The sequence below is a fragment of the Saccostrea cucullata genome, unplaced genomic scaffold, assembly GCF_032062105.1.
Source record: "Saccostrea cucullata isolate Sc308-1 unplaced genomic scaffold, CSIRO_AGI_Scuc_v1 ctg85, whole genome shotgun sequence".
Taxonomy (NCBI): Eukaryota; Metazoa; Mollusca; class Bivalvia; order Ostreida; family Ostreidae; genus Saccostrea; species Saccostrea cuccullata.
The window spans coordinates 39,954-66,000 of record NW_026929712.1 but is presented as its reverse complement, the minus strand read 5'-3'; the positions used below and the strand labels follow the sequence as shown (position 1 = coordinate 66,000).

General features: G+C 34.3%; 3 protein-coding genes across 3 annotated transcripts; 1 reads left to right on the top strand and 2 right to left on the bottom strand.

Moving 5' to 3' along the window:
- Positions 1-1,069: 1,069 nt before the first annotated feature.
- On the bottom strand, positions 1,070-1,618 carry LOC134281964 (uncharacterized). The gene has a single exon (XM_062764403.1). It carries the CDS (start codon positions 1,616-1,618, stop codon positions 1,070-1,072), a length of 549 nt encoding a protein of 182 aa, XP_062620387.1.
- Positions 1,619-5,767: 4,149 nt separating this feature from the next.
- On the top strand, positions 5,768-9,756 carry LOC134281971 (uncharacterized). Its single transcript, XM_062764410.1, has 2 exons — positions 5,768-6,060; positions 6,353-9,756. Exon 2 carries the CDS (start codon positions 6,404-6,406, stop codon positions 8,378-8,380), a length of 1,977 nt encoding a protein of 658 aa, XP_062620394.1. The 5' UTR covers positions 5,768-6,060; positions 6,353-6,403; the 3' UTR covers positions 8,381-9,756.
- Positions 9,757-18,996: 9,240 nt separating this feature from the next.
- Positions 18,997-25,669, bottom strand: LOC134281961 (phospholipid scramblase 1-like). The gene is made up of 7 exons (XM_062764401.1): positions 25,343-25,669; positions 22,354-22,425; positions 21,615-21,819; positions 20,064-20,175; positions 19,816-19,921; positions 19,469-19,527; positions 18,997-19,291 (listed from the first exon to the last, which is right to left on the bottom strand). The coding sequence occupies exons 1-7, from the start codon at positions 25,641-25,643 to the stop codon at positions 19,265-19,267; spliced, it is 882 nt and encodes a 293-aa protein (XP_062620385.1). The 5' UTR covers positions 25,644-25,669; the 3' UTR covers positions 18,997-19,264.
- Positions 25,670-26,047: the final 378 nt, after the last annotated feature.

Sequence of the window (26,047 nt, the reverse complement as noted above, 5' to 3'; positions counted from 1 at the left end):
TCCTCACTGCAAGCCTTACCATGGTGTTATTGAAGTAAAGTGTCCCTACAGCTTTAAAGATGTGCATCCCAAAGAAGCGGCTTTAAGTGACAATTTTTTTTTGTATCTTAGAGGAAAATGGAAATTTACAGTTGAAGAGAATTCACACATATTATTATCAGGTACAAGGAGAAATGGCCATCAGTCAAAGTGGTGTCACTTTATTATATGGACAAATAAAGGTCTCGAATTTGAAAAAAAAAATATATATGATGAGGAACTTTTGGAAAAAGAAATGTTTCCAAAACTGAATTCTTTTTATTGTTCTGCAGTGTTCCTGAGCTTTTTTCAGGCAGAGTTAAAAGGGGTCTTAAATTAAAACTTTTATGAGTACTGACATATGTGACTAAAGGTCTTTAATAAGGTATGACATAACCGTGCATTAATATGTGTACATGTACTCTTGTATCCTTGTGTCATAATCAACATATTTTGTAATACTTGTGAGTATCTGATCAATAAATTTATAACGGAGTATTTTATCTTATTTTCTAAATGTAGGTACATACATTACCTCTTAATCTAGTAATAAATTTTACATTAGGCCAAAGATCATTGCAATGATACAAGGACATGATGCATTTAAAAACTTGATTCTTACATTAACTTTAATAACAGTCAACATGGATTGATAGTTTTCTGAATCTTTTTAAATGTAGAATTTTAAAAGATTTTCTGACATAAGAAATGGCAGTGCAAATGAATGAAGTCGTTCTGGCTCATCATTGCTATGATCTTTGGAACACTTGATTTCTTACTTGCCCATGATTGACATACTGAAGTTTAAATAATGTAAAGACGCACGTAGATTTTTGCTATTTATTAAACGGTATAACTACTTAACAAGTTTTCCTCTACATATGAAATAAGGAGAGGACGTTCTACGTTTTTAAGAACTTGTGTCCAATCCTTTTGTTGTAACATCAAAACAATAAAATATGTTCAAACCAAACCATGAAATATGTTGCACAATGAAGTACTTAATGCTTATTCTGAAAGATACATTTTATGATTTACATGATAGATTATACTATGACTGAATAAGTGGGGGCATGAGATTACAGAGAGCACACACAACAAACACTATTTTGGACACTTTGTCATGAAGTGATATTGGAACTACACCTTGAATAATTCTGAAGTTTTTTATTCGCTCCATTGCTCGTTCCACATGGATTCTTAAATTTGCAATCCGTCTGGTTTTTTCCACTTCACATTTTGTTAGCCTTCCATGTTTCTTTAGAGGGGGGATAATGAGATGAATTCCATTTGGAGTGCATAGGTCAGCAATGAGGAAGCCTTTGTCACCCATTATTGCATCCCCAGGTTCACATTTTTCAATTAATTTTGACAACTTTGTGATTTGTTTGTCAGATGTACTTCCAGTCCATAAATCGGAGACATGTGTAATCACTCCACTAGGGCTATTTCCAATGAGCACTTTCCAAGTCATGTGTGACTTGTAGTCTGAATACATCCTTCCTTTGTTGGAGAGTGACTGAGGAGTTTCTGTGTAGATCTCGGTGCAGTCAATAATAACACGACAATTTGGGTACCTTCGTTTAAAACTGTCTGGCATGTTTTCTTTGATAACATTCCGTTCTGGCCAAGCTACTAAAAAGTCTAAATGCTGATACATCAAATCTAACCATTCATTAAAAATTTTACTGCAGGTTGACACATATATATTAAATCTTTTAGCCAAATCTTGAATTAAGAGTCCTAACCTTAAACGCATTACTAGTAATACCATTAAAAACTCATCAATATCTCTCATATTTTGGGTCTTCCTCCAGTATAAGGAACTGTACATTTATGAAAGTCTGACAGATGTTGGAATAATAAATAAAAAGTCTCTCTCTTTGTTTGGCAGACCAGTATAAAATGAAATGTCCTGTTTCAAGCCTTCAACTGTTATAAACGGTAAGGTTGTACTAGTGCTTTTGTCACAGAATTTTTTTTGAAGAGACAGTACTACTCCCGTATGCGTCTAGGTAACTTTCAATTGTCTAAATACAAACATTGTTTTTCTGTTGGACATCAGTTTGTGTCAGTTGATTTTTTTTATGAGATAAGGTTGATGTTTCTATCAATCAACAGTAATCATGCATTAATACGGATGTATCCAATACAGATTGGTTTGCATCAACAGTAAAACGGGGGTTTTCAGCAGAATCAGACTCTGAAGTCTATGAATCTGATCTCACTGTATTTTCTTGTTAAAACCTCCGCTGTTTGGTCAAACTGAAAACAAACGTATTATGTGTACTATAAGTATCTATACAAATAAGGTGTACAACATCATTCAATAGATTACAAGTTATATTGATTTTTTCTTAGCCTCAAGGAAATATGTATATAATATTTGTGTAACAGTATAATAATATACCAGTATGTGGTGATACATAAAACATTGCACCGTATCATGGTACAAAATTGTACACCTGTGTATCATGATAAATAACACATTAGGCAATTTATGAAGTTCTTTTACTTTAAACCTGACAAAATCATTAAAATGATAATCTTTATTTACTTCTGATTTTTATATATTGTATTCAGAGCTTATTTAATTCAATGTTACATAATATATAATGTAAACTTTATCAAGTTCATGAAAAAATCTAAAATTCTTACACTTTCACATAATAACCTGATAATAATAATAAACAGAGAAATTCAGTTTATACTAAAGACCACAGGGAACATAAAATTAATATCACAATACGTATCACGATACAACATCATTGTATCACCATACATCATGGTACGCTGCTTTACATGCTCTAATCGTATCGTTGCACCTTTACTTTAAATTGGTATATACGATCGTCCTTGATTTTACATAATTCTGATAAATTTTAAAAAATACATACGTTTGTAGTCTTAAATATTTTGTGATGAAAAATAGATCGTAATGGATGCTCCTTCGTCGGACCAGACAGCGAGATGAAATGCTCGGAACATAGTCTAGAGCAACTTGTTGGCTTCCAATTCTTGCAGCTGACACGGTTTTTCCATATCATTTTATGTATTTTATTAATTGGAAATCTATGTAATATCACTTTTCTATCCTGAACACTTTTCCCACTATAATTGTGACAGTTCGTGGCGCAACAGTATAATTTTCCTATCACAAATGACCGAATTTATTACTTGTTTATAAAAGATTGTCTACAAATTTTACCTACCGGAAGTACCCTCGAGTGCCCAGTAGTCGTGCTCTTAAGAGAGTATCAGTGCTAAGTACAATTTAAACGAAACTTATGTTTATTTCATCTTATATTTTGATTTACTGTGTAATTGTCTAATTTTCTTCGTATTAAAAATATTTCTAAGTGCTTTATTAAATTTAATATCGGGGCACAAAACAAGTGAGGTTTACGTCGGCCATATTTGTTGACCAGTAGTCGTGCGCTCGAATGTAGCAGCACATATTGGGTCAAGAAAAATGAAAACAAAATAAAAACAAATTTCAGGTGACTAAAATGTTATTCTTCAAGGATCAATTCAATAATTTTTAGAATTTATTTGATTTAATTTACGATTGTTTTTCTAAAATAAGTCATAAGTTTTTCATCACTCCTTATTTACACGTATTCCTATGTCATAGTTACGTATTTCAGTATAAGGAATATAGCATTTTTATGAAGTCATCTTTTAGGATTATTGACAAAAGGAAAAAAATAAAATACCCAGTGACTATCACGTATGATTATGCTAATTAGCCATGTGCTCGCTGCGTCCATAGGTGGTGCTTCCGTGCAGGTAGAGTATATATTTAGAAACTTAAAAAAGAGTATTAGCGAAATGGCGGCTTTATTGATGCTTATGTTTATTTGATTAATTGATAAATGTTTCTTCCGCATATTTAACTTTTGTTTTGGAGTAAGTACTGCCTTCTCTCTTCTTTGAAAATCTGTTGTGTATGACGTAATATCATAGCACGTGACCAACTTTTGACAACAAACAAAATGGTGCACGACTACTGGGCACGCACGACTATAGGACCCTACAAATAGATAATCTTCTAACACAAAAGAGTTCCGATTTTCAAGAAAGATAACCTAGTTATTGAAAGACGCTATAATTTACCTTGAGCGCAGCTGTCAACTAGATCGAGACGTAACGTGAAACTTTACACTTAGCTGCAAACTATAATATTTAATCGATTTTCATTACAGTTTATTTAGGCTGCAAATTGTAGATTTTTTTCTTTCGCCATATGTGCATAGTAATAAGTATTCGTACATGATGAGAGACAAGCCAAGCTGCAATATTGATCGTTTAGTTATATTCATGTATAAGAAAAGTATTATAAAATAATAATATTTATTTCATTTTCAAATTTTGGGCCCAGAAGGCATAAAAGATTTATACAATGATAAGAAAGACAGTTCTATAACTGATCAAAGACTACATGTACCTGCATTATTGCAAACATAGAGAAATACCATAGACCACAACGTCTTGTGAAATCTACAATACATAATGTTCAAAGGACCATGCATAATACTTTCATCATCATCATAAAAGAGATGCCTCAAACTGCATTTTTTCATTGCACATGTATAATTTTACTCTAACTGCATACTAGTGCAATGTTTAAATGATCATACATTATGCTAAAAGCACCATATATGTATTATAATAAATGTACAGTATATAATGACGTATAAATTATTCAGTATTTTATATTATATAATGGAAGTTGCACAGTACACATGATTTCTAGTGTGAACATTTGACCCCAGTCCATGACTCCAGCCCGTTATTTACACAATGCCAACTGAGTCTGATAAAATATGTACACCACTTGCGCGTGTGCACCAGATGCTTGTAGCGTAAGGCAAGAGTAATTGATGAATGTGGTTACTCATGGTTGTGCATAACTTCGATTGTTTCAGAACCTTCTAGTCTGTGAGTAATTTTAGCGCCTCAGTCTTGTACCGGTCCGCCGATCTCGGGGATTTTTTTTTCTTGGAAAAAATTGGGAAAAAAAAGTTTCATGAAAACTCACAGTCACTATTAGAAATTTTTTAATATAAAACTTTACCAGTGGCGTTGCCGTGGTCTTTATTAAATGCTTTTTATACAATTAACCAAAGTAAAATATTTTCAAAAACAAATAAAAAAAACATACAATCAAACAAAACATCTCTACTCACCGCTAACTTAACAAATGTCAAGACATATAGACGGGAAACTAGGAGAAACGTCAGTCTGGCCTAACTTCTCTACCTATACATGATACCGACTTTGACAGGTAACAATTTTAAGACAGCTGATCTAAAAGAAAGGTGAGACAGGTATTCTAAGCGTATAAGACGTTTTTATTTTCAATTTTTTTTTATGTTTCATTATTATGCACATGCTGACGTACGGGTTTGTTTGAAAATAATTTTTAGGTGTGGATATAAAATATCTTAAATAACCTGCAAATATCTAATAAATATAAACAATATCCAGTACTAAACTCAGTTTTGGCGAGGAAAAACATTGAAAAGAAATAGTTAGGTTGCTAGGAATGAAGTCTTTCTTGAAACTGACAATCCTTGCGTTGACTAATTTCACTCAATACCTGTATCTATATGATTAACGTTGCCTCCTCAACCGCCTCAATAATGTGTGCATAATCTTAAACAGCACACAATCCATTGTAAACAGCCCTTATCTCGATGCAAGATAAAAATAGTAGCTATGTTGTGACCCCAAGGCATATTGCCACGAGTAGTGAAAATGTCGCACATGTTTTAAAAATAATTCATGTAAATTTTGGACAGTTTTTTACGCTAGTACATCGAGTAAAGTACAGTGTCCGTGTAAATTATGTACTAATGGCGTATTATTTTTTTTAGTCTGTTAGTATATATAGTTAATACCCATTATCGATCAAGGCTTAGTTTTTCGGAGAAGTGTGAAACTGTGTGTGTGCATGCATATCCATCAGATATGGAGGAAGGAAGTACGCTATTCAACTCATGAACGATGGCAGTTAATGAAGGTTAAACTTACAACAAGGTACAGTCTATGTGATGTTTATATAAATTTTAGGTCAGTTTTGGTATTGTGTGTTCTTGAAAGGAATTTTTCTTATTTGAAATAACAATTATTACATTTTGAATAAAAAATCTATTTAGTCACACGTGTGTACAATTGTTTTGACGTATAAAGTGTAACTAAAACAAGGAAAAATAAAAGCTGTATGCAACGGGCACTTCGTATTTAGGAAGCAATAGGGAACTGTACTTGAAATAACCAAGATAACGTAATATTGGGAGACAGAATGATGCAAATCGATTCTTCTTTGCAGTGACCAGACAGATTCTCTCCTGCTTCTTGGTGGGTGTAAACACGCTATTCCATGGGGTTATACAGATGGTGCTGTTCTCGAGGATGGAGGCAGATACGTTATATCTCCCTCATAATTATCATTATTCTGTGTGTGTACGTTTCTCTTTGGATGACCTTGAAACATACTGGCAGTGTAAAACAAGGAACTTCTCAGAAGACTATACTTAGAGAAAATGCAGTTTTAAACAGTGTGCTGAAAAACTACTCACTTAGTCGCGATCAGGCATGTAACCACCCTAACTTAGACCCGTATCATCCATCCGTAATGAAGTATTTCTATGATGTTGGTCCCCTGAAATGTGACGAAAATGAAAACTGGATAGAAGTGAACAATGGATCCTTTTGGATAAAAGCCAGCGCCAAATCAAAACATGAAAAAATTTCTTGTGATTATTACCCTATTTATCGTAAAGATGAGTATAGTTTTAAGGTGGGTGACAAGCACACGTTTACTGAAGGTGTTATAAAGGCACCAACTGATGTTATCAAAATTTCTTGCCAGTCAGGACTCTTTGGACCTAAATACTCAAATATACATACCACAGTTGCTTTTGATAAAACGGTGCATGAGAGAGTGAACAAAGCCACTTATGATGACCTTTATATGCCTTTAAATGTGCTAATGTTTGGATTCGATTCAGTGTCCAGAAATACATGGCTAAGGACATTGCCAAAAACCCATAAATACTTCACAGAAGTGTTGGGAGGGATTCTTCTCAAGGGATACAATATCGTAGGAGACGGAACACCTCAAGCTCTACTACCGATTTTGACGGGGCAAACGGAAATCGAACTTCCGGAAGCCCGCCGTGGTAAGCCCGGAGCAAAAGTTGTCGACGGCCATCCGTGGGTTTGGAAAGATTTCAAAAAGGCTGGATATATGACCCAATGGGGAGAAGATATGTGTTGGATAGGGACCTTTAATTTAAGAATGTTGGGCTTTGACAAACAGCCTGTTGATCATTTTTGGAGACCATACTGCCAAGCTACACAAGAGATACACAGATACAGCAAACCATTTTGTCTTGGTTCTGAAAGAAGACACAAAGTTATGATGGACTGGGTAAAGGATGCATTTCAAATGTATCAAAATCGGTTAAAATTTATTTTTGCTTTTCATTCCGAATATAGTCATGAGGACTCCAGCAAACTAAATTGGGCTGACGATGATTTGTTGGGCATGTTGAAATTTTTAGAGAACAAAAACTATCTGAACAACACTGTGTTGATTCTGATGAGCGATCATGGTGCTCGATTTCACGCAGTCAGGGAGAGCATCCAGGGAAAGTACGAAGAAAGAATGCCATATTTTTCTTTTCGCTTTCCAGAGTGGTTTCCGAAGAAATATCCGTCCGAATTTAAAGCATTCAAAGAAAATGCTGGTAAATTAACAACACCATTTGATATACACGAAACATTCCTTGATATGATGAAATTTGAGAAGAAAAATACTAAACCAGAGAAATTACCAAGAGGATTGAGTCTTTTTAGACCAATCCCAAAACAACGTACTTGTAGTGATGCAGATATATCACCTCATTGGTGCGCATGCTTAGGATGGAACGTCACTTCCTCTGATGATCTCATTACACAAAAAGCAGCAAAATCAATTGTGAAATTTATGAACAACTTGACTACAAATTTTAGATCAAAATGCCACGAATTGTCATTGAAATCTATCAAAAATGCTATGGTTTTACAATCAAATCCTTACATAGCGCGTTATCTGGGTAGTGCTGACACCGACGGGAGAGTTCCGAAAGAATCAAAAGATGCCATAGACAAAAGTGCTTTGTATCAAATCACACTACAAACAACACCTGGTGATGGAATTTTTGAAACCACCGTAAAATACATGGCAAATAATGATAAATTTATAATTAGTGCTCAAGAAATCAGTAGAATCAACAAATATGGAAATGCTGCAAATTGTGTTTACATGGACGCTCCGCATCTACGACAGTATTGCTACTGCAGGACAGCATAATATGAGCATAGATTTATACATTTTTCCAAATTTTTACCCAGAGTTTTTTTTATCAGTTCGTGAACAACGTTACTCAATACAGTCAAACAAAATGGAATCTTAATATACATAGAAATAATAGAATTATTATTAACACTCGAGAAATGAGTCAAAAATGGTGGGGTGTGACCAAATGTTCCTTTATTTTAAACCAGCAACAATTATTTCCTGTAAGTGATTTACAATACAAAGTTAAGAGCATTCTACACTCTGGAAGAGTAGCATAAGACAGTTTAGTTATGTTCAGTATACTTTCACGTACTTTCTTTGCCGTACACTGTAAATACTCTTGTCATTGATATTTCTAACAGGGCTATCCATCTTGCCGTATTTTGGATATGTTCGGTATCTAAAATTGGATGTACATGTATATATGTCACAGTGGTGGTTCGGTGCTTACAGTATCTTGGATGTGACTGCATGGTATTTTCAATATTTTGAATATGTCCGGTTATTTTGGAAATGCTCGGGATGATTGATGAATGCAGTAATTTCGGTGTGTTCGGTATTCTGGATGAATTTATTATTTTGGACCTGTTCGTTGCTCTTGATGTGTGCAGTATTTTGGGTTATGGAAGATCTTAATCGCTATATGGATCATTTTAATACATGTCTGCATTATTCCAATGTCCAATGCATTCACTTTGCACAAACTTGTTTTTCCTTCAAACATCCGGATTTTACCTGAGAATGAAACTTTTTTACAGATGCAAATTGCATTTATAAATTATTTATTCCATTTTTAAATTTTTTAAAACCTCTTTTGTCATGTATCTAAACATAACATTGTTTATATCAATTTAAATATCATTCTTAAAATGATAAAGTTAATTAGGAATACAAATGTATATAATTAATAGAGATAAGAACGCTTTGTATACATTATGATAAATTTCAGAATATATTTTCTTTCAATTTGTTATTATCAAAATTAAATTGTACGTTTGACATTAATCATGCATTCAGAAAAAGTAGATGTTTACTTAAGGTTAATTAATTGTGTTCTTTTAAATATGTACAAATAAAATTTCTTTTTATTTTGATACCATGCTTGAATGTTGCCTCTGTCAGGGTGTGTGTGTGTGTGTATAAGTGAAGAAACATGTGCTGTATAAGCTTACAATGCATTTTGAGAATGATGTTTTGAAAAAATTATTGAAATGTATTTTGTATACTATCATGAATAGGATAAATAAGTTTCAACTGTAAACTACCAGTATTGATTATATTTTACAAAATACCTGTATTGCTTTTAACAATTTTTTTTCTTTTTATAAATATAACTTTTAAATTTGGTTTTAAGATAACTGTATTTTATAGAATAAACTTTTCTTTGAAATGAACATGATTAATTAAAATAAAATGTGTTCAAAAAATATCCATTTTCTTTGCAGTCAGATTTTCTGTCTTGAAGTTGATATAAAGTACGTGATATTTCTTTATCTTCACCTGTGTTGAAGCTTCCGAAATATGAACATTTTTTTCTGAAAACTATCTGGAATTGATTTGTATGATTTGTGTTATCTTTTACCTTTTCACATTTCACATTAATTTTTCTTTTCGGAACGTTTAAACTAATTTTACCCTAAATAATCAATCAAGAATTAAAACCCCTACATAGGTAAGAAAAAAAGAGTGTTAAATATTAATAAGGTGTATCAAAAGGTCCTGGATATACAGCTGAACTTCGATATCTCGAAAACTGATATATCGAATACCATAGATAAGTCAAAGTCATCGAGAAAGTCTCAATTACTTTCCCTCTTTTTCTTTAACTCTCAATATGTCAAACTCATAGATATACATGTATCATAGATTTTCCTCGGTCACATTAGGTTCGAGATAACGAGGATTGACCAGAGTTTTTTTTTTTTTAATGCTTTATTTTTGAAAATGTTTATACTTACAAAAGAAACAAAATACACACCCTCACACACCACACGCACTCTGTGCACCTTTCCCAAAATACCAGCTTTCATAATTACATAATTGGAATTATGTATGACAAATCAAATCAAACATTGCCCATTTACTATACATTTTAGTTCTACAATGAAAATTGCTCTCACAATATTTTTTAACCAGAGTTTTAATGAAACCTTTTTATTTAGTTTAAAGCACATGGAAGGTGCAAATACATGCACTCTATAGGGAAATTATTCATCGGACCAACAGATTAGAGGCTAAGGTTTTGCATTGGAGTGTCATCTTTTGAAATCTTTAGAATAGTAACATGAGAATTATTTAAGAAATTTTAATAATAATAAGAAATAGATATTTAAGCCATGGGAAATATTTAAGAAATATTCATAATAATAGGAAATAGATATTTATGGGAATTATTAAAGAAATATTTATACTAATAGGAAATATATATTTGAGGAGAGACTATAACTTTAAAAGTTTCTTCTCCAGAATAGACACTGCAGGTCTCAAAGGCAAGATTTAAACAGCAGCAAATCTGGTCAATGTTTTTCATTGGACAATATATGCTTTAATCAGGTTTATCTTGGAAGATTTTCGTGTACAATTCAAAATTTACAATTTGACAACAGAGTAACAATCAAAATCACATGGAAGCATTCCAATGTAGTGTTCCTTCAGATTTGGTCTTACCACATCCCTTTCCTTCCCATGGTATAGATGGATCCAAAAAGCGGGATAAAAACTTTACAAAATGAAAAAAAAATATTGAAACATTTAAGTTCAAGAAAGTAGGTCAACAATTGACCTAGTTAATGAGGAAGAATCCTCATGCATTTTTTTTAATTCACACCTCTATGTGTTGAAAGAGTTTATTAGAGGCGAAACAAAATTTTAAGGATTCCCGTTTCACATCGTGAATTAGGTTTAAATTAAATGCAAAAAGGTACAAATATCTGTGTGTAAATTAACTACAAAACAGGAAGGGAAGGAAATACACTGTATATGGCTACATGAATGTTTTGTTTTTAAATTGCAAAGATCTGAACTTTATACTTTTTACAGATATGAAATCTACATCATGTATTTTAATCTATAAGAGGCGTGAATAAAGAAAAAGGAAATTAGACTAAAGATTTAACAAGAGGTCTAAGGGCCGTAAGGATCAGCTAAGTAACCCCGAATGTGTTGTTTTTCGGAGTATTAAAGAATACTTACAGAATATGTTACCCCTCTATATTCAATGGAAAATTTAAAACTTTATGAGGAAACTAATACCAACCAAACCTTAATTGTAGCACCTAAAACTGAATATAGAAAATGAAATATCTGAAAAGAATAATGGAACAATTTATTTAATTAATGCTAATTACTTTTATTAATTTTACGATACGTCTTGTTCTTCTGATGATCTGCTTCTTGTACTCAGCAGTGATGATTAATTACCAATCCGTATTATGGTAACTGGGCCAGCGTTGATGTTCACAGTGTGACTTTCCGCACAATGCAGAGAGGAGGACAAGCCCGATCAATACTTCTGCTGGCATTGTCTTGATTTAGTAGACAGGCAACATGGGCGTGTTGTATGGTAAAATTTACTTGTTGATCTGATACAAATAACATTTGGGCTGAATATTTTTTTCATTCCTATAACTACAGTATATATATGAAAGAGATTTTTTTCTGACACTGAAATCTAATCACAGCATTATTAAAAGTTAATTTGTTTTACCTCTAATTAGATAATTACTATAATAGTTATATCCCGCTGTCCTTTGCAAATGTTTTCTTCTTCTCCGAATTTATTCGTTAGTAGAGAGCATGCTCCGAGTACAATCAAATTCCAAACCGATGCAGGATACTGAAACATAAGTTGACGACACAGGGAGTTCAACATTCTTGGTCAAAGTCGGCACAGTCATTATAATGACATTGTGAGTAAAAAATAATTTAACACTGAGTCATATTTTGGTTGACTTTTTTCGTACCAATTGTTAGGCCCTTTATTATTACTGAATTTGAACAAGGACTGTTCTAACTACTTGTTCGATACATAAGGCTTACAGCAGATGTGAGGGGGTCAAAGAGGATACATACTCCTCCAAGGTACATGATCCTACCTCTGGAGTGTTTTATGCCTTCTTCACATATTTGTATTGTTTATGAATTTTTTAGATTGACAATTTCGTCTTTTTCATTCCTTCGTTGTTTCAATACATCCCATTGGACTCGAAATGAAAACAGTTTATAGTCCGACGTATCTGTTTCATATTTGGATTTTTCACTACAGAAAGACATAACTGGCAAACTAAGAATTAAACTTTATGACAAACATAATGATTTCATCTTTTCTATCATAATGTTCCCTTATTAGGTAACTAGACAAATGGTGTTTATGCAGGTGAGATGAGCATGTTCTACGTACAAACAAACTAAATAAAAGATGAAGGCTTCTGGTAAACAAGAAGATGATACAAGGATATCAACGATCTAAGTTTTATTCGCAATTTCTATTGTCGATACGATAAACTTGTTCGCAAACCCAATATACTTGTATGTCTATCGTTAGGTTGAATGCTGACTGCTGCAAATTGTTATGCCATTATTTAAATTCAATTGCTTTGTTCCTAGGCGATATATCCCGGTGAACCTGAAATTAAGGGCAATGGAGATAATGATATACGTATTTAAGGAGGCTAGGTGGTCAACAAATTATTTTTTTTTTATTATGCACCAGATATAACCTAAATTTTAGGATAACTAAGGGCAATTTCATGGTTAAAATTTGATAATTTTATCATATAATGATATACAAAATAGTATTTAAAATCAAAATCCATTAACAAATACAAATCGGGATTATAGCAAACTTGGACCTCCATGAGGATTAAGGGCGGGATTAGATGCCATGGAGGAGTGAACATCCCCTGATAACCCGCCATGTGCTTCTTATTATAATCGGATAAACGGGAAAAATTATTTTCGGTGTTTAAAATATGAAATACGGCAGTCAGCATTTGAACTAATGAAAGATTAATGAAATGATGATCTTAAACGAGACTTGTTATCAGTGTTTCATCAATTCGTTGGTTAATAGCTTGCCTCGTTTTTAAAAAAAATGATCGTATGTTGAGTTTGCTCGTGCGTATCGAATCAATTGGGAGACAAAAACGTATATATATGCGTATATTGCAAAATATATATTTATTTGTTCTTAGCATGTCCTAAATCCGGTCACTTTCTAAACCGATTTGCATTGATTTTACAATTTCAGATTTTTTAAATCAGCATTTGTAAAATCTGCGGTCGTAATAATGACCTTGTTAATATAACCTATGATTGCTTGGGTCGTATTTTGGCTGATGTATTTTATAGATAATTTTAAAGCTTTTGTTTTTATAAATTGGACTTATACACCGCAATTATATATCCTGGTAGTTCATTATCTGTAACACATTTTACTCCTCCAACACCTGATACAATGTAATATATTTGTATTGTTCATTTTTTTGTCCTGTTTTCTTCCTTTCAGGAGCCCGTTTGCACTGCTTCCAATTTGTACTTTGTCTATGGAATTGGACTTATTTTATTGTTCATTTTTTTTTTTCATTGTCCATTCTGCTTGATATAATTTAATTTTTTGCCTTCAGTAATTTATTTGACGACCATTCTTTTTTCGATTGTCTGTCGGTGGTGTTGACAGAATTTTTTTTACAGTGTGTCCTATCCATTGACATGTTCCTCTATTAAGATTTCTGAGTGCAGGTTCTGAGATGTCTGTCTTGTTTAGAGTCTCAAGCCTCAAAATTCCGCAAGTGTATAAATATAAACATTGATTAGATTTTCTGTTGTAAGTTTTTAAAGTAATCCAACTGTTACTGTTGTTTCGGAAATTCGGCTCCTTAAAAGAACAGATTTCACGTTGGTTTTAAACATCATAAGATCAGTATCAATTAGCAATAAATTATACAAAAGCCTGTCTTTTTGCCTATTCTGGCTGTTATGTCTTCATCAGTGTCATCTGTATTGTCCATCGTACCATCCTACATGTAATACTTTCTTTTTGTTGCAGTTCTTCATGACCTTCAAGACATTTATTAGTCTTAGTGCTGTTTTTCTTTATACCTTCCAACTATGTTGTTTTTCACGTACTTTAGAGAGAGAAAGAAGTGGAAATATCTTCAAAAGGTCTACTTTTTAAAATAAATTTAACGAAAGAACAATGAATTTCTTTTGCACTTTTATCAATGAATTGACTTGATATACCGCAAATAGTGTTGGTGAGGGGAGGAAACCATGCTAAACACCCGTTAACGATTCTGACAGAGCTGCTTCATGAATAATTTCGTATTTCAGCATATCTTAATTGAGATTCCGCTATTTCTCAGTTGTTATCATAAATTTTATTGATGTGATCAAATTCTTTTTATTAAAATTGATGACGTTCAGATAAGGTGAGGATTATCTCTCCACAAATTGTTTACACCTTTTCTTTTTTAAAATTTTTTTTTTGGCAAATTGAAATTGATGTTTGAGGTTGCATCTGCTTCTTTCAGAGTGTATTTTCGTAGACATGCATTTTCGCAACATTTATCAGATATTTTATTTATAGATGACAATTGAAAAAAATACCTGTATACATCTTGATGGTGCATGGTGCGTTATGGCCCCGGCCACAGGTGGATCCTCCTTCGATCAATGGTTGTTTCTGTGTTGTCTACTACTGCCTCCAGATGTCATTGAGATCTGCTTGCATTTTCCACTCACTGGTGGTCCCCAATAGTCCGCCTTCTTCCACACCCCAGCATGACCCTGTACACCAGTTTTTACGAAGTTTACAAACTTTATGCCTTCCTTGATTTTTCGTATCCTTCTTCCTTGCTTTTTAAGCACGCATACAATAATAAATAAACATTTGTTGTACGTGTTTTTTTATGGAAGATATACATAGAGACACGTACAACAAATGTTTATATGTTTATTAGACGTAAAGGCTGTAGAAGATGAAGGCAGAATATATTCCAGGTTGGCTGGTCTACAGCAGATTGGTTGGCGTTGGTAACACGTAAACCGACTTCAGCTGGAACTGCAGTCTCTGGGGATCTCATTCCAACATAACTTCTTCTGTCGTATTCCTTCCCATGTTAGCCGGCTTCCCTGCTTCTTCATACCAACTGCCTTCACCGTTCTGCATGTGTGCTCTTTCATTTTGCACATTTCTTTCTGCAAAGTAAGGAGTTGTTCCTTACATTGCAGGCTCGTCCGTGTGGCGCAGTGGCTCGAAGCAGTAGGTGCTGACACGAAAAAGACCCCTCCCTGCTCAATGACCCTGAGTGCCGAGTATAAGACAACATTTGGAGCTCTCCGCCGGCTAGTGGTGGCGTCTTCATATGAGTGAAAAATTTTCGAGAGGGACGTTAAACAATATACAATCAATCAATCCTTCTGCACAAGTTGCCTCTTCTTCTATTCTGGCGATGTACCCCTTTATATCGATGGTATCATTCCTATTCCTTGCTTACCTACTAGTATTGCCACACATCCCTCAATATCGACTCGTCTAAAGCGTGTCTCTGCCTCTTGTACTGTCTTCTTTGCTGACCACTTTCTGTTCGTCTTGATGTTTACCTTTGCATCCCATACTTTGAAATCATTACTGTCGCGCAACACAAGAAACTTCCTGGCCTTGGTGACCTTGAAATTTTCGACAATTTATGTCAATGGTAATTGTAGCATTGTTCCTTTGCTGTACAAACCAATGTTGCTGAAGCTTCTGGGAACTGCGATCCATCTTCTAAAGTACCCACTGATCCGTTGATCCATCGATTCCAATGATTTCAGCGGCATATCATACACAAGTAGAGGCCAAAGAATTCGTGGAAGTATGCCGTATCCATGCCTTGTATTTTCCTGGAAAGGCACTTTTGTCTATGATGTTTATCCAAATCTCTATTTAATTTCTTGTGTTTCTGACATTTTGTTTATCTCCCAGTGAATTATCAAAGAACTTTCTCAGGCACTTGACGGTTTTTTTCTGAGACTGATGGGATAATCTCTTTTCTCCCTTCCAATTTTTTCAATACGATGCTCCTAGATTTTGTCAGTTTGATCTTCATACGATGATATCTTTTATTTCCTTTAACGTCCATTTTGCTTTATAATGGTCCTCGTACTTACTGTCATTTTGTCCTTGAACGCTCTGACAGTGGGTTTGTCTCAAACCTACCTTCATCCATGGACCTCTCCTTATCTTCTCCACCGACTTCACCATCAAACCAATGACTGATGAAAACAGAATTACTGATAACGTATAGTCTGTGACAATCCCAACTTCCAGGCGCTGTCACACTATTGTGAAGTCCTGAGTGATGAAAAGTTATAAAGGCCTTTCAAATTAACTTTTGAGCAGCGTCAGTATCATGTCTGGTATATGATAGTGCTGTAGTGTAAGTTGGACTAGCTTATGAGGCATGGAACCATAAGCATTGCCTATATCCAACCATATAACTACCAGTTCTCCTTTCATCTCTTTATCTTTTCGGATAATCTCTGTCAGAACACTTGCATGCCCTTCAAACTCCGAGACCTCTGACACTCCTCATTCCTGCTCATTTATGCCTATGTACTTGTTAGCATATAGGTTGTCATCCTCTTGGCAAGACTAGCTAGGAAAAAATTCCCTTTTATGTTTAACAGGGAAATGGTATGGAACTGCTTACACATGATGGTACGAGCTTTTAAGTAACACACCTTTTGCAGTGAAGCATCCCTCAGCTTGGTGCAACTGTCAGCTAACTGTCCCCTCCTCCACACAACTCTCAGATGTTTCCATAAACGTTGGGTTAGTCTCGTACAGTTCTTGTAAATTTTGAATGGGATTCTGTTTGGTCCTGGTGATAAAACTGTTCTAGCCTTCTTGATTACATCTTTGAATTCATGCAACTTTGGTTCTCTCTCATCAAATAAATGTTCTAGATTGTCAGACTGTATTAGCTTCTTAAATTCTCGTAAATTTTCATCCCTCCTTGGATAGCTATGCATATCCTTCAAATATTGTTCGACTTCCTCTCTTCCTGCTGTTAGTTTTCCTGATCCTTTGCTGCCTAAAACTTTTGATGTTAATTGGAATGGATTGGCTGTAAATCGTCCTATTGCTTTGGTTCTCTCCTTCCTTGTCCTCCTCATTCTGTCTCTCTCATGATCTTTAGCTTCTCTCTAATATCCGTACGCGAATTAATTCAGTCAAAGCAGGTCTTCCCCTCCTCTGATGTTTTAAACCGTCTTGCCAGCTGTCACTGTTCTCGTCCTGGATTATCCATCTTTCGTTGTCTTCTTTTCTTATGCGCTACTTCTCTTTGTTACTGCTTTTCCTCCTTTCTAAATCTGTCCAATCCTACGTTAAACATTATAGTTACCATGCCTTCGATCTTTTTTGTTTATTCCTCTTGTCAGCGATGCGTCTAGGATTGTGTCTACATCATTATCAAATCTCTCGCATCCTACCTTATTGTTGCTATCTGGCCACTTAAAGCTGAACACGACTCGTATATGGGCAGGTATATACGCCATTTCGATATTACTATCTACGATATCAGCACCACGGTATATTCCTCGCATATAGTACACCTTACTACTTTACTGTCACGGGTATCAGCTTGGAGTGGCGACCTGCGTGTTCGTGCTGGTCATCTTGCATTACCTCTGTTAACATTTCATTGCTCTTACGTGTATTTGTTTGTATACTGCACTGACCTGTGCAAATAGTGTAAGTTGTTTTGTATTTTACATTCCTGCATAAGAAGAACTATACAGTTATTTTTTGTCGCTATCGAGTGCTGTTTATAGCATATGTCCGTCTACACCAGTGATGACTGACACACTGAGCAATGACTAAGTCATCCGCTTTATATAGGGGACCTCAGATATAGCGGGAATCCGATCAAAAATGGCGGACACGATCCTTTCAAAAATCGTGTTCAGCTGTAATCTTCGATTTCCTCTCTGATTCTGCTGGCTGCCTCCTAGGCTCTTGTCTCTGCTCTTCTGGTGTTACGACTTCCCCTTGGCTGTCCCCTCGCTGACTGGCACTTGCACGCTGTGGTCACTGTGGTTAGATTCCTGGACCACCTTCTCCTCCGTCTCACCAGGTTGCCCTGTGCGTTGCGTCAGTCGATAAATCGGGGGGCATCCATCTTTCTTATGTGTATTTTCAGATCCCGCTCGCTCTTGAAGGTCTTTCCACAACTATACAAACTCTCAGTCCTTGGACTGAGATGTCGTTTCAATTACATCCGATGAAACACCAACTCCGATCCGGGGATATCTCTCTAGGTATCTGTCTTAAGAAGGTTCTAAAAGATTCTTCTTCACGGAAGATGTTCTTTGGTTTGCTAAACCTCCACACCCTTGGTTGCCTGTCTTTCTAGACTCTATTGGCTATCCAGGTTGTCACTGCCCAATTCACAGTCGTCATCCAGACTTTCTTGGCTGCCACTGGTTACACAACACAAAAATACCTGTATAAATCTATTCTAGATGGTGTATGATGCGTCATGATCCTGTCCTCAGGTGGAAAATAAATATTGTTTCAAAAGACAAACAGGAAGTTCAAAATTTGAAAGCAGTCAATTTATTAACTGAATGATAATCTTGATATAAAATAAAGTAAAATATTAAAAGACTGATACAAAAGTACAAGCTATAGAAAAATTACTTTTAATTCTGTTATGCAACAATCAATTTTCACCTGTTATAAATTCAACTTTCGAATTAAAACACTTAAATTATCTATTATAACTAATTTAAAAAGCGTACATGTACTTTTTTTCTTTCTCTCTTTACACACTAAATAAACTTTAAAATAAATAAGAAATACTATAATTTCTGTGTTTGCTTCTTTGACAACACTGTGCAGACAACCTCTTATGACATCTCAAAGTACATGTAATCCTACAAAAATTTAAAATAAAACAAATTCAAAAAATCAAAACAATTAAATAAATAAAACAAAAATGAATTTAAAACAAAACAAAGTTCTAACACACACAATAAAAGAATATGCATTTTTAAAAATAAAGTTTTATATAAATGGCAAACTTGAATTGTATCATATATCCATTTACTTACGATAAGAAATGCGCCGCCAATAATTAACATTTTCTCTATTGAATTCATCTTCTCGGGAACTGAAAAATTAAGAAGAAATCATTTCGATTCTAACCGTGATATCAGATTGTGTTCAATGAGGCTGGCAGGTAATGCTTTTAAGGAGTAGGTCTCAAATATTTTTACTACCGATATTACACAAAAAAATAAGACATTGTTTCGATTTAAAAAAACATCAAATCTTCTGGCATGTTACTTTTTTGAAAATATCACACCTCTAGCATAACTGGTTTTCATTCCATTAATGAATCATTAAAAAAATTCTAGAGTTTTCAAGCTCGTTGTTTCGTGCCAGAATGGACACTTACAATTGATATCAAAGTACTCGTGGTCCACGTTGATTCCATCTTCCTGCTCGCCTTCCCATTTCTTGTTTATAGATCCTAGTTTCTCTTCTCCTATTTTATCCCAAATCTTTAAAAAAAAAAAAAAAAAGGAAAGCAAAAAGACAATACGCGCTAAAATGTTCTTCACTACTATCACACAAGACCGGAGAAGAATAGAAAGTTGTTCGCTATTCTTCCTTTTTGGATATTGTTTGCTATTTTAGACGAACCTCAAATGAAATTTCAGTGCAGCATCGGAAGATACAACAAGGTCCAAAAATTTTGGCGATGGTTTCGCCATCATTGTCCATAACTTCAAAATTCCCCTGACAAACCCCAAATCTGCAAATACATGTACTATTAAAGAGAGACTAAAAATTATAGAAAGTATAGAATACATGTACTAATAAAGAGAGATTAGAAAATACAGAATATATGTACTAGTTTTATTTTATTTAATTGTTTTTTTTGTAAAATTAAAATTGCACTTCTTTATGATCTGTCCCACTTGAGCGCTTCCATTCCAGTCTGAAAGAAAACATCATTCACCAATAAGTTTTGTTAATCCAAAGCCATTTTTACTCGGACTGAAATAAACCCTTGTGATACGATTTTTTAAAGTCTGCAAAAAGGTTAGCATCTGCTTTGACTAGCGAATTCAGGGAGTACTGTTGCAGTGCTATCATACTCTTAGACCTGCTTAATGAGTCACCTTGTAAGTTTTTGTCAATCAAATATTAAAAATGAATTATACATACTACATGTACTAAGCAATGTTGATCAAAGTACGGCACTGAATGTGAACATTTCGGTGTTTTAAGCAAGATCTCCAAAGGAACTAGGATCGACGATAATACTGCAGATTCACGTATTGGTATCGATTTAATACAAAGGTTTCGTCTATAGGTATGGACATATTCCTCAAGGAATGAACCAAAGCATAATGAATAGATTATTCATTAGATAAATTCGCCGTTTTAATCATTTAGTATTTACATATAGTGCAGGTAGCAATTAATAGAAAAGTGGAAACTGTTTACGATTATTAAAGATAATATCACCGAGCAAAATTAACATTTTTGAATTAAAATAACTTTTTAATATATTTTATACTAAATTCGGACGTTTATCTGTGAAATTCTTTATCTGTTTTTAATATGTGCTTATTTGTAGTAAATTGTGTCTTATTTATCTCATTCCCTTTGAAATAGGATTAAGACATTCCAACTGACACTGTGACTCTGTCAAAATAGCTTTTGCTCGTTAGGTGTTAATACCTCGGGATTTGTTAATCCTCTACCAATAACTTTATTTGTACAATTTCTTTATAACCTCTTTCATGTCCATTTTATCAAAGAAACATACCTGTCCATCAATTAACTCAACTAGTGTCAAAAGTCAATGATTGTTTAATCTTAATCTTACAAATATCTATGTCCATTATAATCTCTTCAGTTTGGAGGCCCGACGCTCTACCGGCCACATCCAACTCGATTAAGTCTCTAAGATATTGTTAAAAATCCATGTTTGTTATTTACCATCGTCTTTAATAAATTCGGAAACCTGATTTACCAATTCTTGGACTTTATATTGGAAGACCATAAGGAATACGGCATCTTTACCCTTTACGTTTTATTACGGCCCACAGCGCCACTACTTCGTTATACCCGCCAACATTCCTTCTTCCCCGTTTACCCTCTAAAACGGATTTAGTTCAGGAATCAGTTTCATAACTTATAACCAAAATTTAACTGGTTATAATAATCTCATCTCAAACGTACTTCTGTTTAATAGATCCCAGTGTCCTGTTCAGGCAGTCTACGACATAAACTTTGTGATTACACAAAACACAGTCCAGGCAGCAGCACCAGTCACAGCGGCAGGACTTCCGGTACAGTGTGAAAACGAGGTCGTCCTGAGGTGTGAAGAAATCCAGTCGAAACTGGCGATGTGGACCACAAAACCAGCGACAAATACAACTGGCATCTGACAAGAATAATGGTCATGATGCATGTGATCTACATGTATATTGTTTTGAAATATAAACAGTCATTAGGAATTGCAATGAGGCTAAATGTCTTGAGTCAAGGTTATATTCTGATAAAATTTAGTGATTGTGAAGATTGCGATTGTGATTACTCTTTTAGTCTAATTCAAAAATTTTTCTGCTAAAATACTTTTCAAATCGAGGAATATTGAACGAAGTCAATGATAAAAAGCTTAGAAAACCGCACATTTGTGTAAAAAAATAAAACACAATAGGCTTCTAAAGCCTGCAATATGCCAAAGTTGATATTTCTTATTTTTATATCATATAAATATTAGTACTTCACACAGTAAGTTCTGTTTCCGCATGAAAAATCTTCTTTGGTTAACCTTGAAACTTCTTACTTTATAATGGTAGTTTGCATATACATCCAGAATGTCAATTATTGGAATACATATTATTTGAGTACATTTTTGTCTTTTAATGAACACAATTTTACTTAATGTGACAAATAAACACTCATTTTTTCTAACCTTCCAGTACGTAGAATAATTCCTCCTCTCTTTCGTTCCAGATCTTGTAAGTATTTGTTGCCCCACAGCCTCCTAATAATGGACCAAAAAAACATTATATAAGTTAGATAACAAGATATGTTTGTGGAACACTGATGCTCCCGTATGGTAGCTAATTGAAAGAGATGAAGTTTCTCAGTTGCAAGTGAAACTCCAAAGGTCAAGGTCAAAATTATTGGTATCCCAAGGAAGGTCTTTTCACATAGACTACAAATATGAAATATGAAAGCGCAAGTGCTATCTGTTCAAAAGTTACGCCCAATGTTAAAGTTTTTAAAACTGGGTCAAACTCTGATCATGGTCAAAAATATTTATACCCATGGAAAGTCACAATGAATACGCATATGAAGTATGAAAGCCCTAGCACTAACTGTTCAAAAGTTATGGCCATGGTTAAGGTGTAATATTTTTCAATTTTTTTTAAAAGCGGGTCAAATTCCAAGGTCTTTGTAGTAGCCAAAGAAAGGCCTTTTTACAAGGTCTTGTGAAATACGAATGCCATAGCCCCTACCATTATGTTATGTAATAAAATTTATGGGCAATGTTAAGTTTTTGCGGACAAACAGCTAGACAGACGGAGTTATATCCAAGACAAGATGTAGTTACGGTATCGACACATTACTCTTTTATAGTTTACTATCATATTTCTCTATCCTTGTGTGTTTATTACAATACTTTCTGTTTAAAGAAGTCTTCCTTACTGTCAATATCCACGATATCGTGCCGATATCGAATCATGATTGTTCAAAGAATTATGGTTTCCATCTATAAAAATAGTATTGTGTTTTTAACATGTGTTACTTAAAACTATCTTTTATAAAACTTTCCCTGAAGTATCGATATCGTTAATATCGACGATAACGCTTCGATATCGAATCATGTTTGCTCAGCTCTTTATAAATACCGTCCCTGTTACTTTGTATGTGTATTTATGTTTCATTACCTTACTTTTACGAAGATTGTACCTGCCATCGATATCGCCTTCACCTTAATACAAAATCTTTATTTTTAACATATCCCAAAACAATAAGTTCTGTGTTTCTTCATGCAACGCTTGTGCATATTTACTTTCTGATTAATACGTTTACCCTACTGTCGATATCGACGATATCGTATCGATATCGAATCATGATTGTTAAAACATATTTAACAACTTTCACCCTCACTCAACATCTAACTCTAAACTTTATCCAAAACAATAACAACCCCTAACTCTTTCCTTATCATAATTTATTTTCATATCCATGCTAATAATGAATGGATTTTGACATCACTTGTGACCTTGTAAAATATGTTATACCTCCAAATAGGATCGATATGGATACGATATCGTCATGGTATTGTCGATATCACGATATCAAAGTCTCATGTATGGTACCAAGGACATTGTATTTCAAATTAATAGTGCTAATCACGATCGATATCGATACGATATCGACATCAAATTCCTTCTTGGACATGTATGAACAGACGGACAGTGCAAAAACTATGCACCCTAATCTTCGATTATGGGGCAAAAAGGTGCATGTAATTAATTAATTATTGACAGGAAAAATGATTGAAGTGTTTTTACAAATACTGACAGTGAGGAGTGATTGTGAAACAAATTCACTATAATCTGCATCAGTAACACAAATTATCAAACAGGTGAATGCAAGATAAAAGGTCACGGAGTCAACTTAAACCCTTGCCCCAAACTAATGCGAATGAAGTGGGATCATGAGCCATGGAGAAGAAAGTAACCCTACGACAAATCTTCACTCTCCGTCACAGCTCACGGACAGACATGCAGCAAGATAAAAATTCATTCCAGTTAGTGATTTTTAAGCACTAATGAAAATGTGTTTATAGAAATTTAGATCTTTTGAGTCGTAAATATTGAGTTTTCTTGTGCATTTTAGTTCGACAAAGGGCACCTGCCATAAAACTCCAGGAAAGTTTTCAAAGACAATTCGGAACTATAAGCGCACCCTCTGATCTAAAAAAAAATTCATAACATGTTTTGATATGCTCAGAAACAATTCGATCATTGAATAGATGCCTATTTTAGATCAGAGGTTGCGCTTTATATTTGATATCGAAAAATAGCTTAAGTACTAAGAAATTGGCTGGTTTGGATTAATTTTTCAGGATATGAGGAAAATTACACATTTCATGACGTCTTAATGCATTGAGTAGCCAGAAATTTACACCATTTTTTTTCAAAGATACGCGGTCACCCAAGGTCTAAAATGATATTTAAAACCAAACAGTTTAGTTTTTCCAGAAATTCCCGCGGGAAAAAAGGCCTTAAGTGAATCTTATTAAATTCTTTGAACTTTTCAATAAATAGTAATATATAGAGAACCTCTTTTTTAAGTAACAGGATTACATATTCTTAAAACTTTGACATAACGTATTTTTAAACGCGATATGTATCTCATGTATCCCATTGTCCCTTCCCCTTGATCTTGGAAGAAAACAAATTAAAACTCATAATTTAAAATACTCGGATAAGAAAGATAACTCTGGTTTAAATTAATTTTATAAGTCAACAGGCATTTTCTGTCAAATTTTTGCCCCTCCAGGTAATGCTAAGATTATTTACATTTTAATTATATAATATTTAAATTTATTGTTGAAAATCATATTATTGGAAGATTTTATAAGAGCTAGGGAACTTAACTAGTTCATAGATTTTATTTTAAACATGTTTAAGGTGTGGCTTTTTGAGAACTGAAATTCGCGACACTCAAATTTACGATATGCTTATTTCTTTAAATGTTTATCACTGTAAAATCCCAAGACGTTGAATTTTGCGAAATGTCACGAAAACTGACAATTTTGAAATAATAACGAGTAGGAAAAGAAAATATTGCTATCTATAGATTTTATCGCATGCTTATTGAAATGACGGATTGTCAAACAAATATTTTAATGCAGTAACAAGAACTGAGTATTAGAGGTTTACCTCTCAAGTCGGACTCCATCTGTTGTCTAACATAAATGAAGCCTTTATCATTAAGTCCCTCCAAACCGGGTGGCGGATCCAGGCGGGGGTTAATAGACTTCCTTCTGAGGGACTTGACAGACATCCTTCTCCTCTGCATCTCGGTAAACGAGTCCGAGGAGGGAGATACCCCCCGGGACGCGACAGACCCCCGGGGCTGCTGGAAAATAACCGACTGTCGCGCTGCCTGCTCAGACATCAGCGACAGTCGGCGTCTGTCCTGCTGCATAATAGTCGACAGTCGACTTAATTCTGGTTCCATTTTCCTCTCTATTTGTTTAGATGAGGTCGTTTTCTTCACTCGCGATTTTTTGGATATGCTTAAGGGTAACTTCCTAACAGCAGAATGAAGATGGTGATATTGATGCGATATCGCCAAGGTTTATGTAGTTGACGTTCAAGAATTTATGCTAGTTTATTGAACAAAGAATAATAAAATAGAGATTATTCGCCGTACACCTTTATCGGGAGGCTTTTCCCATCAAACTTAATCTCATATTTAAACTTTTGTGTCTAGATATTTTTGAATATTTGATATTTTTTCTTTCTTCAATGAGGCCTTGGATTTTTTTAAGGATGGGGGTTGGGGGGTTGGGGGGGTCTTAACAGACACATACATGTATTAGCCTTTATCCGCGGTGAAAATTTTTTCTGCAGAATCATCCC